This window comes from Oncorhynchus mykiss, chromosome 13, assembly GCF_057628025.1.
Source record: "Oncorhynchus mykiss isolate SJ-2025 chromosome 13, ASM5762802v1, whole genome shotgun sequence".
Classification (NCBI taxonomy): Eukaryota; Metazoa; Chordata; class Actinopteri; order Salmoniformes; family Salmonidae; genus Oncorhynchus; species Oncorhynchus mykiss.
This window is the reverse complement of record NC_143034.1, coordinates 60,140,220-60,153,924: the sequence shown is the minus strand read 5'-3', so window position 1 is coordinate 60,153,924 and position 13,705 is coordinate 60,140,220. Positions and strand designations below refer to the sequence as shown.

Sequence of the window (13,705 nt, the reverse complement as noted above, 5' to 3'; positions counted from 1 at the left end):
ATGGACAGACAGAACACGCCGCCAGAGGCAGATGTATGGGCAGATAGAACACACCGCCAGAGGCAGATGTATGGACAGACAGAACACACCGCCAGAGGCAGATGTATGGACAGATAGAACACACCGCCAGAGGCAGATGTATGGACAGACAGAACACACCGCCAGAGGCAGATGTATGGACAGATAGAACACACCGCCAGAGGCAGATGTATGGACAGATAGAACACACCGCCAGAGGCAGATGTATGGACAGATAGAACACACCGCCAGAGGCAGATGTATGGGCAGATAGAACACACCGCCAGAGGCAGATGTATGGGCAGATAGAACACACCGCCAGAGGCAGATGTATGGACAGATAGAACACACCGCCAGAGGCAGATGTATGGACAGATAGAACACACCGCCAGAGGCAGATGTATGGACAGATAGAACACACCGCCAGAGGCAGATGTATGGACAGATAGAACACACCGCCAGAGGCAGATGTATGGACAGACAGAACACACCGCCAGAGGCAGATGTATGGACAGATAGAACACACCGCCAGAGGCAGATGTATGGACAGACAGAACAAACCGCCAGAGGCAGATGTATGGGCAGATAGAACACACCGCCAGAGGCAGATGTATGGACAGACAAAACACACCGCCAGAGGCAGATGTATGGACAGATAGAACACACCGCCAGAGGCAGATGTATGGGCAGATAGAACACACCGCCAGAGGCAGATGTATGGACAGATAGAACACACCGCCAGAGGCAGATGTATGGACAGATAGAACACACCGCCAGAGGCAGATGTATGGGCAGATAGAACACACCGCCAGAGGCAGATGTATGGACAGACAGAACACACCGCCAGAGGCAGATGTATGGACAGATAGAACACACCGCCAGAGGCAGATGTATGGACAGATAGAACACACCGCCAGAGGCAGATGTATGGGCAGATAGAACACACCGCCAGAGGCAGATGTATGGACAGATAGAACACACCGCCAGAGGCAGATGTATGGACAGACAAAACACACCGCCAGAGGCAGATGTATGGGCAGATAGAACACACCGCCAGAGGCAGATGTATGGACAGATAGAACACACCGCCAGAGGCAGATGTATGGACAGACAGAACACACCGCCAGAGGCAGATGTATGGACAGATAGAACACACCGCCAGAGGCAGATGTATGGGCAGATAGAACACACCGCCAGAGGCAGATGTATGGACAGATAGAACACACCGCCAGAGGCAGATGTATGGACAGACAGAACACACCGCCAGAGGCAGATGTATGGACAGCCCTCACTGGGGAAGGAAGGGATGGAGAAAGAGAGAGTAGAGGGATGAAGAGAGTAAGAAACTGGCTGGGTGCTGGCTTCTGCTACAGTAGTTCAGCAGGGTTGGGGTCAATTCTGTTTCAATTTAGTCAATTCAGGAATTAAAATGAAAATCCAATTTCACTTTTCCTTACAATGAAAAGCAATTAGGAAAACTGGACTTTTCCATTGACTACCTAAATTGACTGAATTGAAATGGAACTGTGGCCTGTCATAGTGTCACTCCAGTGCTGTACTCGTACCTGCAGGCGGTGTCCTGTGTACTGAAGCTGTGAAGCTCTGTCAGTAGGACCACCTGTGCTGCCACTCAGTGTGTCAGTGCACCTCTCATAGAGATAAGACGTTTCAATGGACACTTTCTCTCTCTACCCAGGCCCTGCTGCCCTGCTATTGGTCTCAGTGAAGGGGTTTGTCTTGAAGTGAGCATGACAGTTGATCAAAGTGCCAGCCCCTTCCTTCTGTCTACAGTGTGCGTGTGGTGTGTGGATATGTGTAGGTTTGTGTGTGTCGGTGTAGGTGTGTGTGTGTGTGTGTGTGTGTGTATGTGTGAGTTAGTATTCTGTTTTGACTACCTTGCCTTGACCCCCTTGCTGTCCAAAAGGAACCCGACAGAATCTGGGACTCCCACCTCTCTCTCTCTCTCTCTTTCTCTCACTCCTCCACATAATTAACTCACTCCCTCTCTTATTCTCATTTCACAGGAAATAACCTATTGACTCCTCTGACTCTCTCCGTTTCTCCGTTTCTCTCTCTCTCTTCTTTTTTACACCCACAAAATACACTCTCACTCTATCCTTTACTCTCTCTCCTTCTCTCTCTCTCTGTCGCTTGCTATCTCTCAAGCACACCTACACACATCCACGCACACACACCAACATGCTCACGGGTAACGACACACACACGCACACCTGCACCCTACACACACACACACACACACTCACAGATGTACTCTTACTTCCAGACGATTAAGTGTCCATGCTGAAGGAGGGGTTTCATGCCGCTCCGTTGTGCCCCCTGCTGGTTGCTGGCTGCAGTTACCTGCCAGGAACAGGTGTGGGATTCAATTAGAACAGCAGGCTCTCCGTGGCCAGGCCAGGTCTGTCAAGGGGCTACTGGGTCCTGTTCATTAGGCACCAAACGGAAGAAAACAGACTGAAACAGGGAGGGACTACTTGGACGTGTCCAGTAAAAAACGCTCATTTTTGGTTTCCGTTGCAAAACCTTTTTAAATATGTGTGTCCTAATGACCGTGACCCTGGGATAGGCATCACCTCCCCATAACCAGTCTGTGGGATACTCTAGGACGCATTTCTCCAGACACTCTAACGTACATAGATAACCCAAGATCTAGACTCTATAGAGGATGTCTGTAGGAGAGACGTGGTCAGGTCTGGGCTATGCCAGGCTGTGTCTTACATAACAATTCATCAATCCATGGCCTCACATTACATCAACAACAAGACCACAACCATTTTAGAAACACATGCAGTCTCCATTGAGTTATCTCTATATCTCATTACTCTATACCCCTTTATGGTCACAGTAGGATGATATGATTGCTCTATTATAATACAGTATGTAATGACAGATTTTATATGAAGATAACCATTAGAAATATGTTCCCCAGCAGTCCCTGGATTAAAATGATTTGCCCACAACGGCACACAGTATGATCTCAGCAAGCTGTCATTGCTTAGATGTACTTCTATATCACCCGTCAAAACTGTCATTATTATTCCCAACAAGGTAGTAAGGTACAGTATCTGTCATTTCAAAGGAGATTCTGTTCCTTTCATCATATTCATGCCACAGCTTCATATTGACGAGAAACAGTCACTGTTGACCTATTGTATTGTGTCGGGAACAACAGCTGATAAATTAATTTCCTATTATTTTTTCATGGCAGTATTTTGCTGTAAAGTGTATACAATAGAAGATATGTTGCCCGTTCCAACTTACACCCTATTCCCTATATAGTGCACTACTTTAGTGCACATTATAGGGAATAGGGTGCCATTTGGGATGCACACCTGTACACAGCAGATAAAAGCATGAAGGTTGGTTGTTAATCCTTGATAAGGTAAGTTGTATCACAGTACAGTAGGTTTGGTTATACTGCCTAGTGGTGTGGCCCCATTAGACCATGACTGCTCTGATCGTGCCAGACCAGATTTCCACGGCTCCTAAAAATGTGTTTCATCTAATCTAACAATCTCAACTAATCCCAGAAGCTCAATATGACTCAGGCTAACCTGTTCTAGGCCGGACTAGGATAATACCTAGTCCGATCTTTAATACCCCATCCCTAATACCTCATATCCATCTCTAATACCTAATACCTAATTCATGTAGTGCTGGTCCTAATAATACTGGGCTGTGTGGTAGTGTGTGTTAGCAGGGTGTGGCTGCCTGGGAGGTCAGGCTGTCCATACAGAGAGAGAATAAACAGGAAGAGGGCATGCTGGCTGAAAGAACAGGTCAGAGTTAATGAAGCCTCCCAGGCAGGGTGTGGAGCGGAGCGGCTCCCTCTGTTTGTCTTTGTGTGTGTGTGTGTGTGTGTGTGTGTGTGTGTGTGTGTGTGTGTGTGTGTGTGTGTGTGTGCATGCGAGTGAACCTCTCTCTCTCTTTCTTTTCTCTGGTCTGTGTGTGTCAGTGCCAGCTCAGTGTGACCGCCTGGGAGGCCAGTCCAGTGATGAGCCCCACTGACACCCGGCCCTGCCAGCCCACCCAACACCCAGCTAATTAGAATAAGCAGAGCCAGAGAGCCATGTTAGAGTTCATATCTGCAGACTGTAAAGGGACAGAGAGAATAACAGGACAAAACACATAGGATGGTTAGCCCTTACTCTTTACTGCAATACCCTGGTATACAGTAATGCTGACTATGCTACTGTATAGTGGGAAGCCGATTCAGGGTAGTGGTGCTGTTAATATATTACTGGGATCAATGATTTGTCCCATAAATACCTGTTAAACCTCTTGTGATTCACCGTACATAGAGAACCCAATTGGGCCAGGAACCGAAAGGTTGCTGGATTGAATCCCCGAGCTGACAAGGTAAAACTCTATTGTTCTGCCCCTGAGCAAGGCAGTTAACCCACTGTTCCCCAGGCGCTGAAGATGTGGATGTCGATTAAGGCAGCCCCCTGCACCTTTCTGATTCAGAGTTCCCCTTTCCTTTCCCAATATGAATACAAGTCAGCATTGTGGATAAAGGCCCTTGACAATGCACTGCACCAGCCATTGGGTTTTTATTAGCCAGGACTCTGTAATCCAAGGCTGGTCTGTACAGTAGTCATGGACTCTTTTCAGATACAGACTCCCACCATACACTTGTTGGTTGTTTTGGTTGTAAATGCAGGTCGTCCATTTGTCTGCTTGTCCGTCTGTGTGTCCTGTGTTGTTGTGTGCGTGACTAGAGACGGGACAGTAGCACGGCTGTGTTGGTCTGTCCTTTATCCTACCTTGTCTGCTTGTCCGTCTGTGTGTCCTGTGTTGTTGTGTGCGTGACTAGAGACGGGACAGTAGCACGGCTGTGTTGGTCTGTCCTTTATCCTACCTTGTCTGCTTGTCCGTCTGTGTGTCCTGTGTTGTTGTGTGCGTGACTAGAGACGGGACAGTAGCACGGCTGTGTTGGTCTGTCCTCTACCTTGAGGCAGGAGGATGTTCTGTCTTTGTTTATGGGTCAGCTATACAGCAGCTTGTTCTGCTCTTTATGTCTCTACTCCTCTTTAATTTGATGCTGTTGTTTGTTTGTTTCATCTTCGTCACAGCTTTGTTCATAGAATTCAGCCATTTATCCCTGAGCTACTTTTCTTGTACATTATATAGGATTGCTGGAAGTGTTATGAAATAGAGGTGAAGGAAGAATACCTGACAAAGTCACTGTAAATGAGGACTACATTCAAATTACACATTGACCCTTGAGGGTTCCCCAAAACCAGTGGGCTGTACCAATGTAGATAATTTCAACTCTACGGGGGTGCCACTGCCTACGTTAATAACTCTAATAACTATGGGGCTCCCCAGCATGCTAGAACACCCCTGCTGCTGGAAACCATTCTTAGATCAACCACTGTAGCTCCTCGGCTGCTTGTTTTAACAATGGAGCATGACAGTCCCTTTGTGAAGCCCCTCTATTCAATGTGTGTTTGTTTACGCCCAGGCTTGATTTGAGTCATGTTTTGACGTAAGATATTCATCCCTGCTGAGTCCCCTCAGACACAACAACAGTATCATCACTGAGGCACGGCACACAGCCACACACTTCTGAGAGACTAAAACTTCCCACTGGGCAGAGACGCCAATTCAGCATCTATTCTACATTGGTTCAATGTAATTGCATTGATATGACCTGGAAACAACGTTGATTCAACCAGTGTGTGCCCCGTGGGGAGAGAGAGAGGTATAATATATTGATACTACTATTGTGACCAGCAAACATTTTCTCAAACCATAAAAAGAGAGGCACGTAAAGGAATAAGATACATTTTCCCTAGACGGTCCTTTCTCAGGAATGCTGCCATCTCCTATGGTATGCAGCATGTCCAAGGATGTAGCATCCTAGGCTTAGTTCCATCCTAGTAAATCTGGCAGCAACGTTTGTGTATGTGCATGTGTGTGTGTGTGTTGACTGTGTCTAAACGCCCCTGTAGGGACCAGTTAGACTACGGCTCCGTTCAGTCATAACGTGACCAGTGTGAGTTCCCTGTCCTCTGTTCTCAACACACTGACTGGCTGGCTGCTGGGGCCAGGACACATACATAACTGAGTATCCAGAGAAGACAGGGAGTCCTCTGTTCTCAACACACTGACTGGCTGGGCTGCTGGGGCCAGGACACATACATAACTGAGTATCCAGAGAAGACAGGGAGTCCTCTGTTCTCAACACACTGACTGGCTGGGCTGCTGGGGCCAGGACACATACATAACTGAGTATCCAGAGAAGACAAGGAGTCCTCTGTTCTCAACACACTGACTGGCTGGGCTGCTGGGGCCAGGACACATACATAACTGAGTATCCAGAGAAGAGGGGAGTCCTCTGTTCAGCTCTTTCATTTTGTACCTGTACTGTCCCTATACTGTACCTGTAGTGTCCCTGTACTGTCCCTGTAGTATCTCTGTAGTGTCCCTGTAGTATCTCTGTAGTGTCCCTGTAGTATCTCTGTAGTGTCCCTGTAGTATCTCTGTAGTGTCCCTGTAGTATCTCTGTAGTGTCCCTGTAGTATCTCTGTAGTGTCCCTGTAGTATCTCTGTAGTGTCCCTGTAGTATCTATGTAGTGTCCCTGTAGTATCTCTGTAGTGTCCCTGTAGTATCTCTGTAGTGTCCCTGTAGTATCTCTGTAGTGTCCCTGTAGTATCTCTGTAGTGTCCCTGTAGTATCTCTGTAGTGTCCCTGTAGTATCTCTGTAGTGTCCCTGTAGTATCTCTGTAGTGTCCCTGTAGTATCTCTGTAGTGTCCCTGTAGTATCTCTGTAGTGTCCCTGTAGTATCTATGTAGTGTCCCTGTAGTATCTCTGTAGTGTCCCTGTAGTATCTCTGTAGTGTCCCTGTAGTATCTCTGTAGTGTCCCTGTAGTATCTCTGTAGTGTCCCTGTAGTATCTCTGTAGTGTCCCTGTAGTATCTCTGTAGTGTCCCTGTAGTATCTCTGTAGTGTCCCTGTAGTATCTCTGTAGTGTCCCTGTAGTATCTCTGTAGTGTCCCTGTAGTATCTCTGTAGTGTCCCTGTAGTGTCCCTGTAGTATCTCTGTAGTGTCCCTGTAGTGTCCCTGTAGTATCTATGTAGTATCTCTGTAGTATCTATGTAGTGTCCCTGTAGTATCTCTGTAGTGTCCCTGTAGTGTCTCCGTTGCTCTCACGTCCTCACAGAGTCTCCTGTGATGTCACTGTGTGACCGTGCTGTTGATGCCAGCAGCTTTTTTCCATAGATACCTCTCCTCCTCCGCCCTCCTCCGCCCGGTTCCCCTCCCGCCCCACCTGACAGTCCTCTGGTCCCAGGTCAGACACTATCTGGCTGAGAGAGAAAGTGCGTCAGCCAGCCAATTTACAGCAGTCCCCAGTGGGTGACCTCCAGGAGAGAGCTATGAGACAGGAAGGAGGGTAGGAGGCTGTGTGTGTGTGTGTGTGTGTGTGTGTGTGTGTGTGTGTGTGTGTGTGTGTGTGTGTGTGTGTGTGTGTGTGTGTGTGTGTGTGTGTGTGTGTGTGTGTGTGTGTGTGTGAAGTATGGATTGCAACAACAGAAGAAGGGGACCCTGGCCAGACTCTTATTTTCTACCCCAGACTTCATGGCATTACTCTTGACTGAGATCCAACCACCTGTACTGATACAACACTCTAAAACTCATACCGTTATTTCCTACCACAGAGCAGGAATACTGAGCTTCTTACAATATACATGCACAATAAAACGTTAAGTAGGCCAAGATGAATCAGATGAAATACTATCTGGGCAGCAGCAGCTAGGAATCTACCATTTATCAGAACACTACAGGCAGCTCTTAGGCCTCAATCCTGATATTTAGCAAATTAGCTTTTTGTATTCCTTCATTTTTGATCTGATAATGTATCTCACCTCATTCCCCTCACTCTCACTCTCTCTGTCTCTGTCTCTGTTTCTCTCTCACTCTGTCTCTCACTCTGTCTCTCTCACTCTCTCTCTCTCTCTGTCTCTCTCACTCTCGGTCTGTCTCTCTCTGTCTCTCTATCTTTCTTTCTCTGTCTCTCACTCTCTCTGTCTCACTCTCTCTCTCTCTCTCTCTCTCTCACTCTCTCTGTCTCTCTCTCTCTCACTCTCTCTGCCTGTCTCTCTCTCTTTCTCTTTCTCTCTGTCTGTCTGTCCTGTCTGTCTGTCTGTCTGTCTGTCTGTCTGTCTGTCTGTCTGTCTGTCTGTCTGTCTGTCTGTCTCTGTCTCTGTCTCTGTCTGTCTCTCTCTCTCTCTCTGTCCTTCTCTCTCTGTCTTTCTCTCCCCCATTCTTCTTTTGTTTTCTGTCTCCCTCTCCTCAAATCTCAAACGTGTTATCTTGAACATCTCTGCGTCTCTTTCCCCACTATACTCTCATCCCATCTTCTACCCCTTTCTTTGTCCTCTTCCTCATCTCCTCTCTCTTTCCGTTTCCCACTCATCATCTCCTTAATATACTCCTTTATCTTACATTGCTCCTTTTATGTCCCTTCACTCCATCTCTCACACTCTCCATTTCTCTCTCTCTTTCTCCCTCCCTTTCTTGCTCGCACTCTCTCTCTCCCTTTCTCTCTCTATCGCTCTCTCTCTCTCTGTCTTTCTCCCTTTCTCTCTCTCTCTCGCTCTCTCTCCCTCGCTATCTCTCTCTCTCGCTCGCTCTCCCTCCCTCACTCCCTCCCGCCCTCCCTCCCTCTCGCTCTCTCACCCGCTCTCTCCCCATCTCTCTCTCTCTTTCTACTCTACTCCAGTCTTTGTGTGTCCGGGCACACTGCTGCGTGTACAGGCGGCCAGCTCGCTGCAGGAGGCAGAGCATCAGTCGGGGGCGTGGTGTAAGGACCCCCTGCAGTCAGGTGACCGGCTCTATGTCATGCCTTGGACTCCCTACCGCACCGACATGCTGTATGAGTACGCTTCCTGGGAGGACTTCAGACAGAACCGCGCCACCACCACCTACAAGTGAGCACCGCCTCTGCCCCCCCCCCCCCCCCCCGCCAGTTCACATCAAATAATCCCTCTGCCTCTGCATTGATTTATTTGAATACTGCTGTAGATGGATGGTGAATGGCAGTATGGGGTCCTGTGGTGATCTGTAGACCACTGGTGGGGCACCTCAGGGGTCAGTGTGAAGTCCAATTAATTTAGTGAAATACATGTTTTTTCTTGTGCTCCATGGAATGGAGAAGTATGAGAACCACTGTTCTAATGTATGTGATCATACTGTTGGTCTCTTTGGACATGTGCTTATGAGCAGGTCATCGCCCAAAAGCTCATGGGTTATTGATTCTCCTGTCATATTCTGACCACCCACTTCTTCCCCTCCTATAGGTTGCCGAACCGTGTTGATGGCACAGGCTTCGTGGTATACGATGGCGCCGTGTTCTACAATAAGGAGCGCACACGCAACATGGTCAAGTATGACCTGCGCACACGCATCAAGAGCGGCGAGGCCATTATCGCCAACGCCAACTACCACGACACATCGCCCTACCGCTGGGGTGGGAAGAGCGATATCGACCTGGCAGTGGACGAGAACGGGCTGTGGGTCATCTACGCCACAGAGTCCAACAACGGACGACTGGTGGTCAGCCAGGTGGGTGGAGGAGAGGAGGATGGAGGGAATAGAAGAGAGAGGAGTATAACAGGGTGATGGAGAGAATAGAAGAGAGTAAGAGGAGAGTAACCGGGTGATGGAGGGAATAGAAAAGAGAGGAGTATAACAGGGTGATGGAGGGAATAGAAGAGTGTAAGAGGAGTGTAACAGGGTGATGGAGGGAATAGAAGAGAGAGGAGTATAACAGGGTGATGGAGGGAATAGAAGAGAGAGGAGTATAACAGGGGGATGGAGGGAATAGAAGAGAGAGGAGTATAACAGGGTGATGGAGGGAATAGAAGAGAGAGGAGTATAACAGGGTGATGGAGGGAATAGAAGAGAGAGGAGTATAACAGGGTGATGGAGGGAATAGAAGAGAATAACAGGGGGATGGAGGGAATAGAAGAGAGAGGAGTATAACAGGGTGATGGAGGGAATAGAAGAGAATAACAGGGGGATGGAGGGAATAGAAGAGAGAGGAGTATAACAGGGGGATGGAGGGAATAGAAGAGAGAGGAGTATAAGAGGGTGATGGAGGGAATAGAAGAGAGGAGTGTAACAGGATGATGGAGGGAATTGAAGAGTGTAAGTGGAGTGTAACAGGGGGATGGTGTTTGACAGGACATTTCTAAGCTCATCTAACGGTTTATTTATTTATTTCATAAATACACTTTCTTGTGTTTATCACCGTAACACCAGGATTGAGTGTTTAAGAATGGGTGATATTCTGTAGTTTCTTCTGTAGTTTGAGATATATTTATGGTTACCATCACCCCCCCCCCCCCCTCCTCCCAGGTGAACCCGTACACCCTGCGCTTCGAGGGCACCTGGGAGACCAGCTTCGACAAGAGGCTGGCGTCCAACGCCTTCATGGCGTGCGGCGTGCTCTACGCCGTGCGCAGTGTCTATCAGGACGACGACAGCGAGGCCGGCGGGGATCTGATCCTTTACGCCTACAACACGAACCGTGCCCGGGAGGAGCCCGTCCACATCCCCTTCCCTAACCCCTACCAGTACGTCTCCTCTGTGGACTATAACCCCAGAGACAACCAGCTCTACATCTGGAACAATTATAATGTTCTGAGATACCCGCTGGAGTTCGGACCACCGGACCCCACCACTGGTGAGTCAACGCAGAGTCCTGAGATGTGTGTGTACAGTGGACCTTTATTTCTGGTATAATTTGTCCATTGATGTCAGTTGTAGTGGGATATTTGCATAAATGCAAATCACCACCTGTTCGCCCTCTTGTACGTACCTTGCTTTTTCAGATTAATTATCCATTGTGTTTTGGGTGAATATTTTAGCGATGCAGGCCTATCTGGAGTTAGTATTTGGCCCTGAGAGGGAGGGAGAGAGAGAGAGACAAAGACAGAGGCAGACAGACAGTCTTGTCCCATTGTTGTTAGAGGAGACTGGGTGTTTGATCAGTTGAGATTTTGTAGTTGGGATGTGTTACTTCTATGGATGCATTACAGTTGGTTGTTAATGTCGGTAGTGACTTCTGTCATATACTTTTGATCAATAATTGACATCCTCCTTTCTTCTTCCTTTCTTGCCGTGCACGCCCCCTCCCCTCTCCAAGGTTAGTGATAGGAACACTGAAAGAGTAATATATAGATATATTAAAGTAGTTGTAATTATTGCCGTAATTATTATCCGGAGAACTTTTGAACTCAACTTCTGAGAGATGTAACATTTACATGCCTTTCTCTCTTTTATTCATGCTCTGGTTTTGTCTTGGTCTATTCCCCTCTCACCACTTTCATTCTATCTCTTTTCTTTTATTTCCCTGTTTTGTCTCTCACTTTCGCTTTCCCTATTTATATCTTTGACTTTATTTTGTCATCCTCAGTGATTTTATTTATACATGTGCTTTATTATGTGTTTTAAACTAAACTAAATCCCCCCCCCCGTCTCTCTCTCTCTCTTCAGGCCCTCTGACGACCACTCAGGTGACCAGCACCACGCCAGCCCGACCTTTCACCTCCAGTTCTAGCCCTGCTACCACCCGCCCCCTGGCCCCCACCTCTCACCCCATTGGCGCTATCAACAAGGGCCCTGACCTGCGGCCAATCACAGCCACCGTACCAGTCACCAGGCGGCCTCCCCGCCCACCCGTCCAGGGCCCGGAGCCCCAGGTGTGTGAGTCCAGAGTGGCCAGAGGGGTGCAGTGGCCCTCCACCCAGAGAGGAGAGACTGTGGACCGCCCCTGTCCTAAAGGATCACTAGGTGGGGACTGACTATTACCGTGTTTCCTGTATGTATGGGTGTGTTTTTATTTGAGTTGCGGTGTGTGGTTGTGCGTGCATGTGTGTCTGTGGTTTTTGTTAGTTTTTTGTAGGTGCTCAAGTACACGTGTGAATATACATACATGTGCTTGTGTTTTCTTCTTCATTTGTGTGTAGTTCTGTGTGTGTGCGTACACGTGTGTGTTTCCCAGTGTGTCTCTGTTTCAGTCTGTGTGTGTGTGTGTTTTCCAGTGTGTCTCTGTTTCAGTGTGTCTCTGTTTCAGTGTGTGTGTGTGTGTGTGTGTGTGTGTTTTCCAGTGTGTTTGTGCTGCAGCTCTTGTTTTTCCCCTGGCTGGGTGTGTTGTCTCCCCCTCTCCTCTCCTGTCCCACTGTTAGTCTCAGCAGCAGGCTGGGTCCCAGAGGATTCCCTCTACATGAAAGCCCGTCCTTCTCTCCTCTCCAAATGAAAGAGTCGTCTCACAGCGAAACAGGGATAGCCAAGTGAAAGTGTGGAATAATGAAATGAAAGACTGAACAAAACAGGATACACCTCCCTTCATGCCAGCTTCTATAACTCCAAACATGCAAGCATCAAATATCCCTCTCGAGTTCCAGAAAAGAATAGAATATCTTCTACCACCACTCCCCCCTCCATCTCTTCTTGCTTTTCTGTGTTCTTTCTCTCTCTCTCTCTCGCTCTTTCTTTCTACCTCTCTCTCTCTCTCTCTCTCTCTCTCTCTCTCTCGCATCTCTGACAACAACAGTAACGCTAAATTAGCAGCTGGCTTAATTGCCATGTCTTGGCAGAGATTTCAAACCCAATCTGTGCTAGATGGAGGAGAGCAGGGAGCGGAGGGGGGTAGGAAAAGGAGGGTACTTCTGCTCTGATTCCTCCACTGCTGTGTTGTCTCTGTCTTTTCCCTTCTTCTCTCTCTCTCTTCTCACCTCTCTCTCTCTCTTCTCCCCTCTCTCCCTCTCTCTTCTCCCTTCTTCCCTCTCTCCCTCTCTTCTCCCTCTCTCCTTCTCTTCTCCCCTCGCTTCTGTTGTTCCCTGTATGGAGCTGTTTGTGTAGCGGCAGTGGAAAGACCCTTCCTTGGTTGATCCCAGTGTGTTGTCCTCTCTCTGAACTCTTCTAACTAAACAGAAAACTTAGCTGAAAACGAGGGGTGGCGGGAGGTCCCTCCCTTGAGGTGTTATTCTTGCAGATGAGAGACGATGCCTGATGGCGCCGTCTTGTGTGTGTGTGTGTGAGTGGAGCGGTATGTGTGTGTGTGTGAGTGTAGCGCACGTTTGTGTGACTTTGTGTTCCTTTAAAGCCATGTTCTTATAGCCAACTCATTTGAAAGCCTACCCCTCCCTTCTCGTTCTTTCTCTTTCTGTCCTACCCTCCATTATTTAACCTTTCCACTTCTGCCCCATTTTCTCTCACACACTTCCTCCTCCCTCCTCCCTCTCTTTTCTCTCCTCCGCCGAACCACTCAAAGTATTGCATATTTAAAGTTCATTTCATTTACTCTTTTTTTATCTGTCGTTCTCTTTGCCCTGTTCCTTTTCTCTTTAAAATCCATTTCTCTATAATTGCCCAATACCTAATGCTTATTATCTCTCCATCCCTCTCTTCCTCCCTCCATCCCTTTCTCCCTTCCTCCCTGGCCCTCCCAGGCATCGCCTCGTTCCAGTGCTTGGCGGCTCCGGTCATGTGGAACCCTCGGGGCCCTGACCTCAGTAACTGCACCTCTCCCTGGGTCAACCAGGTAGCCCAGAAGGTAAGACCTCCACCTCTATTAGTCCCTCTGTTGGGGGCCTCTGGCCCTGCCTCTGGCCCTGGGTGTCTGTGTCCATATGCACACTGCCATTAGCAT

At 48.2% G+C, this 13,705-nt stretch overlaps 1 protein-coding gene across 2 annotated transcripts in view; it reads left to right on the top strand.

The window, feature by feature from the left end:
* Positions 1–13,705, top strand: part of LOC110485210 (adhesion G protein-coupled receptor L1) — a 218,625-nt gene that overhangs the window by 170,349 nt on the left and 34,571 nt on the right. For both annotated transcript variants that reach the window (XM_090197034.1, XM_090197035.1), the window contains 5 exons: positions 8,771–8,978; positions 9,348–9,612; positions 10,408–10,735; positions 11,548–11,844; positions 13,506–13,609. In XM_090197034.1, the coding sequence (XP_090053160.1) occupies positions 8,771–8,978; positions 9,348–9,612; positions 10,408–10,735; positions 11,548–11,844; positions 13,506–13,609 (1,202 nt within the window). The remainder of the gene's footprint in view (positions 1–8,770; positions 8,979–9,347; positions 9,613–10,407; positions 10,736–11,547; positions 11,845–13,505; positions 13,610–13,705) is intronic.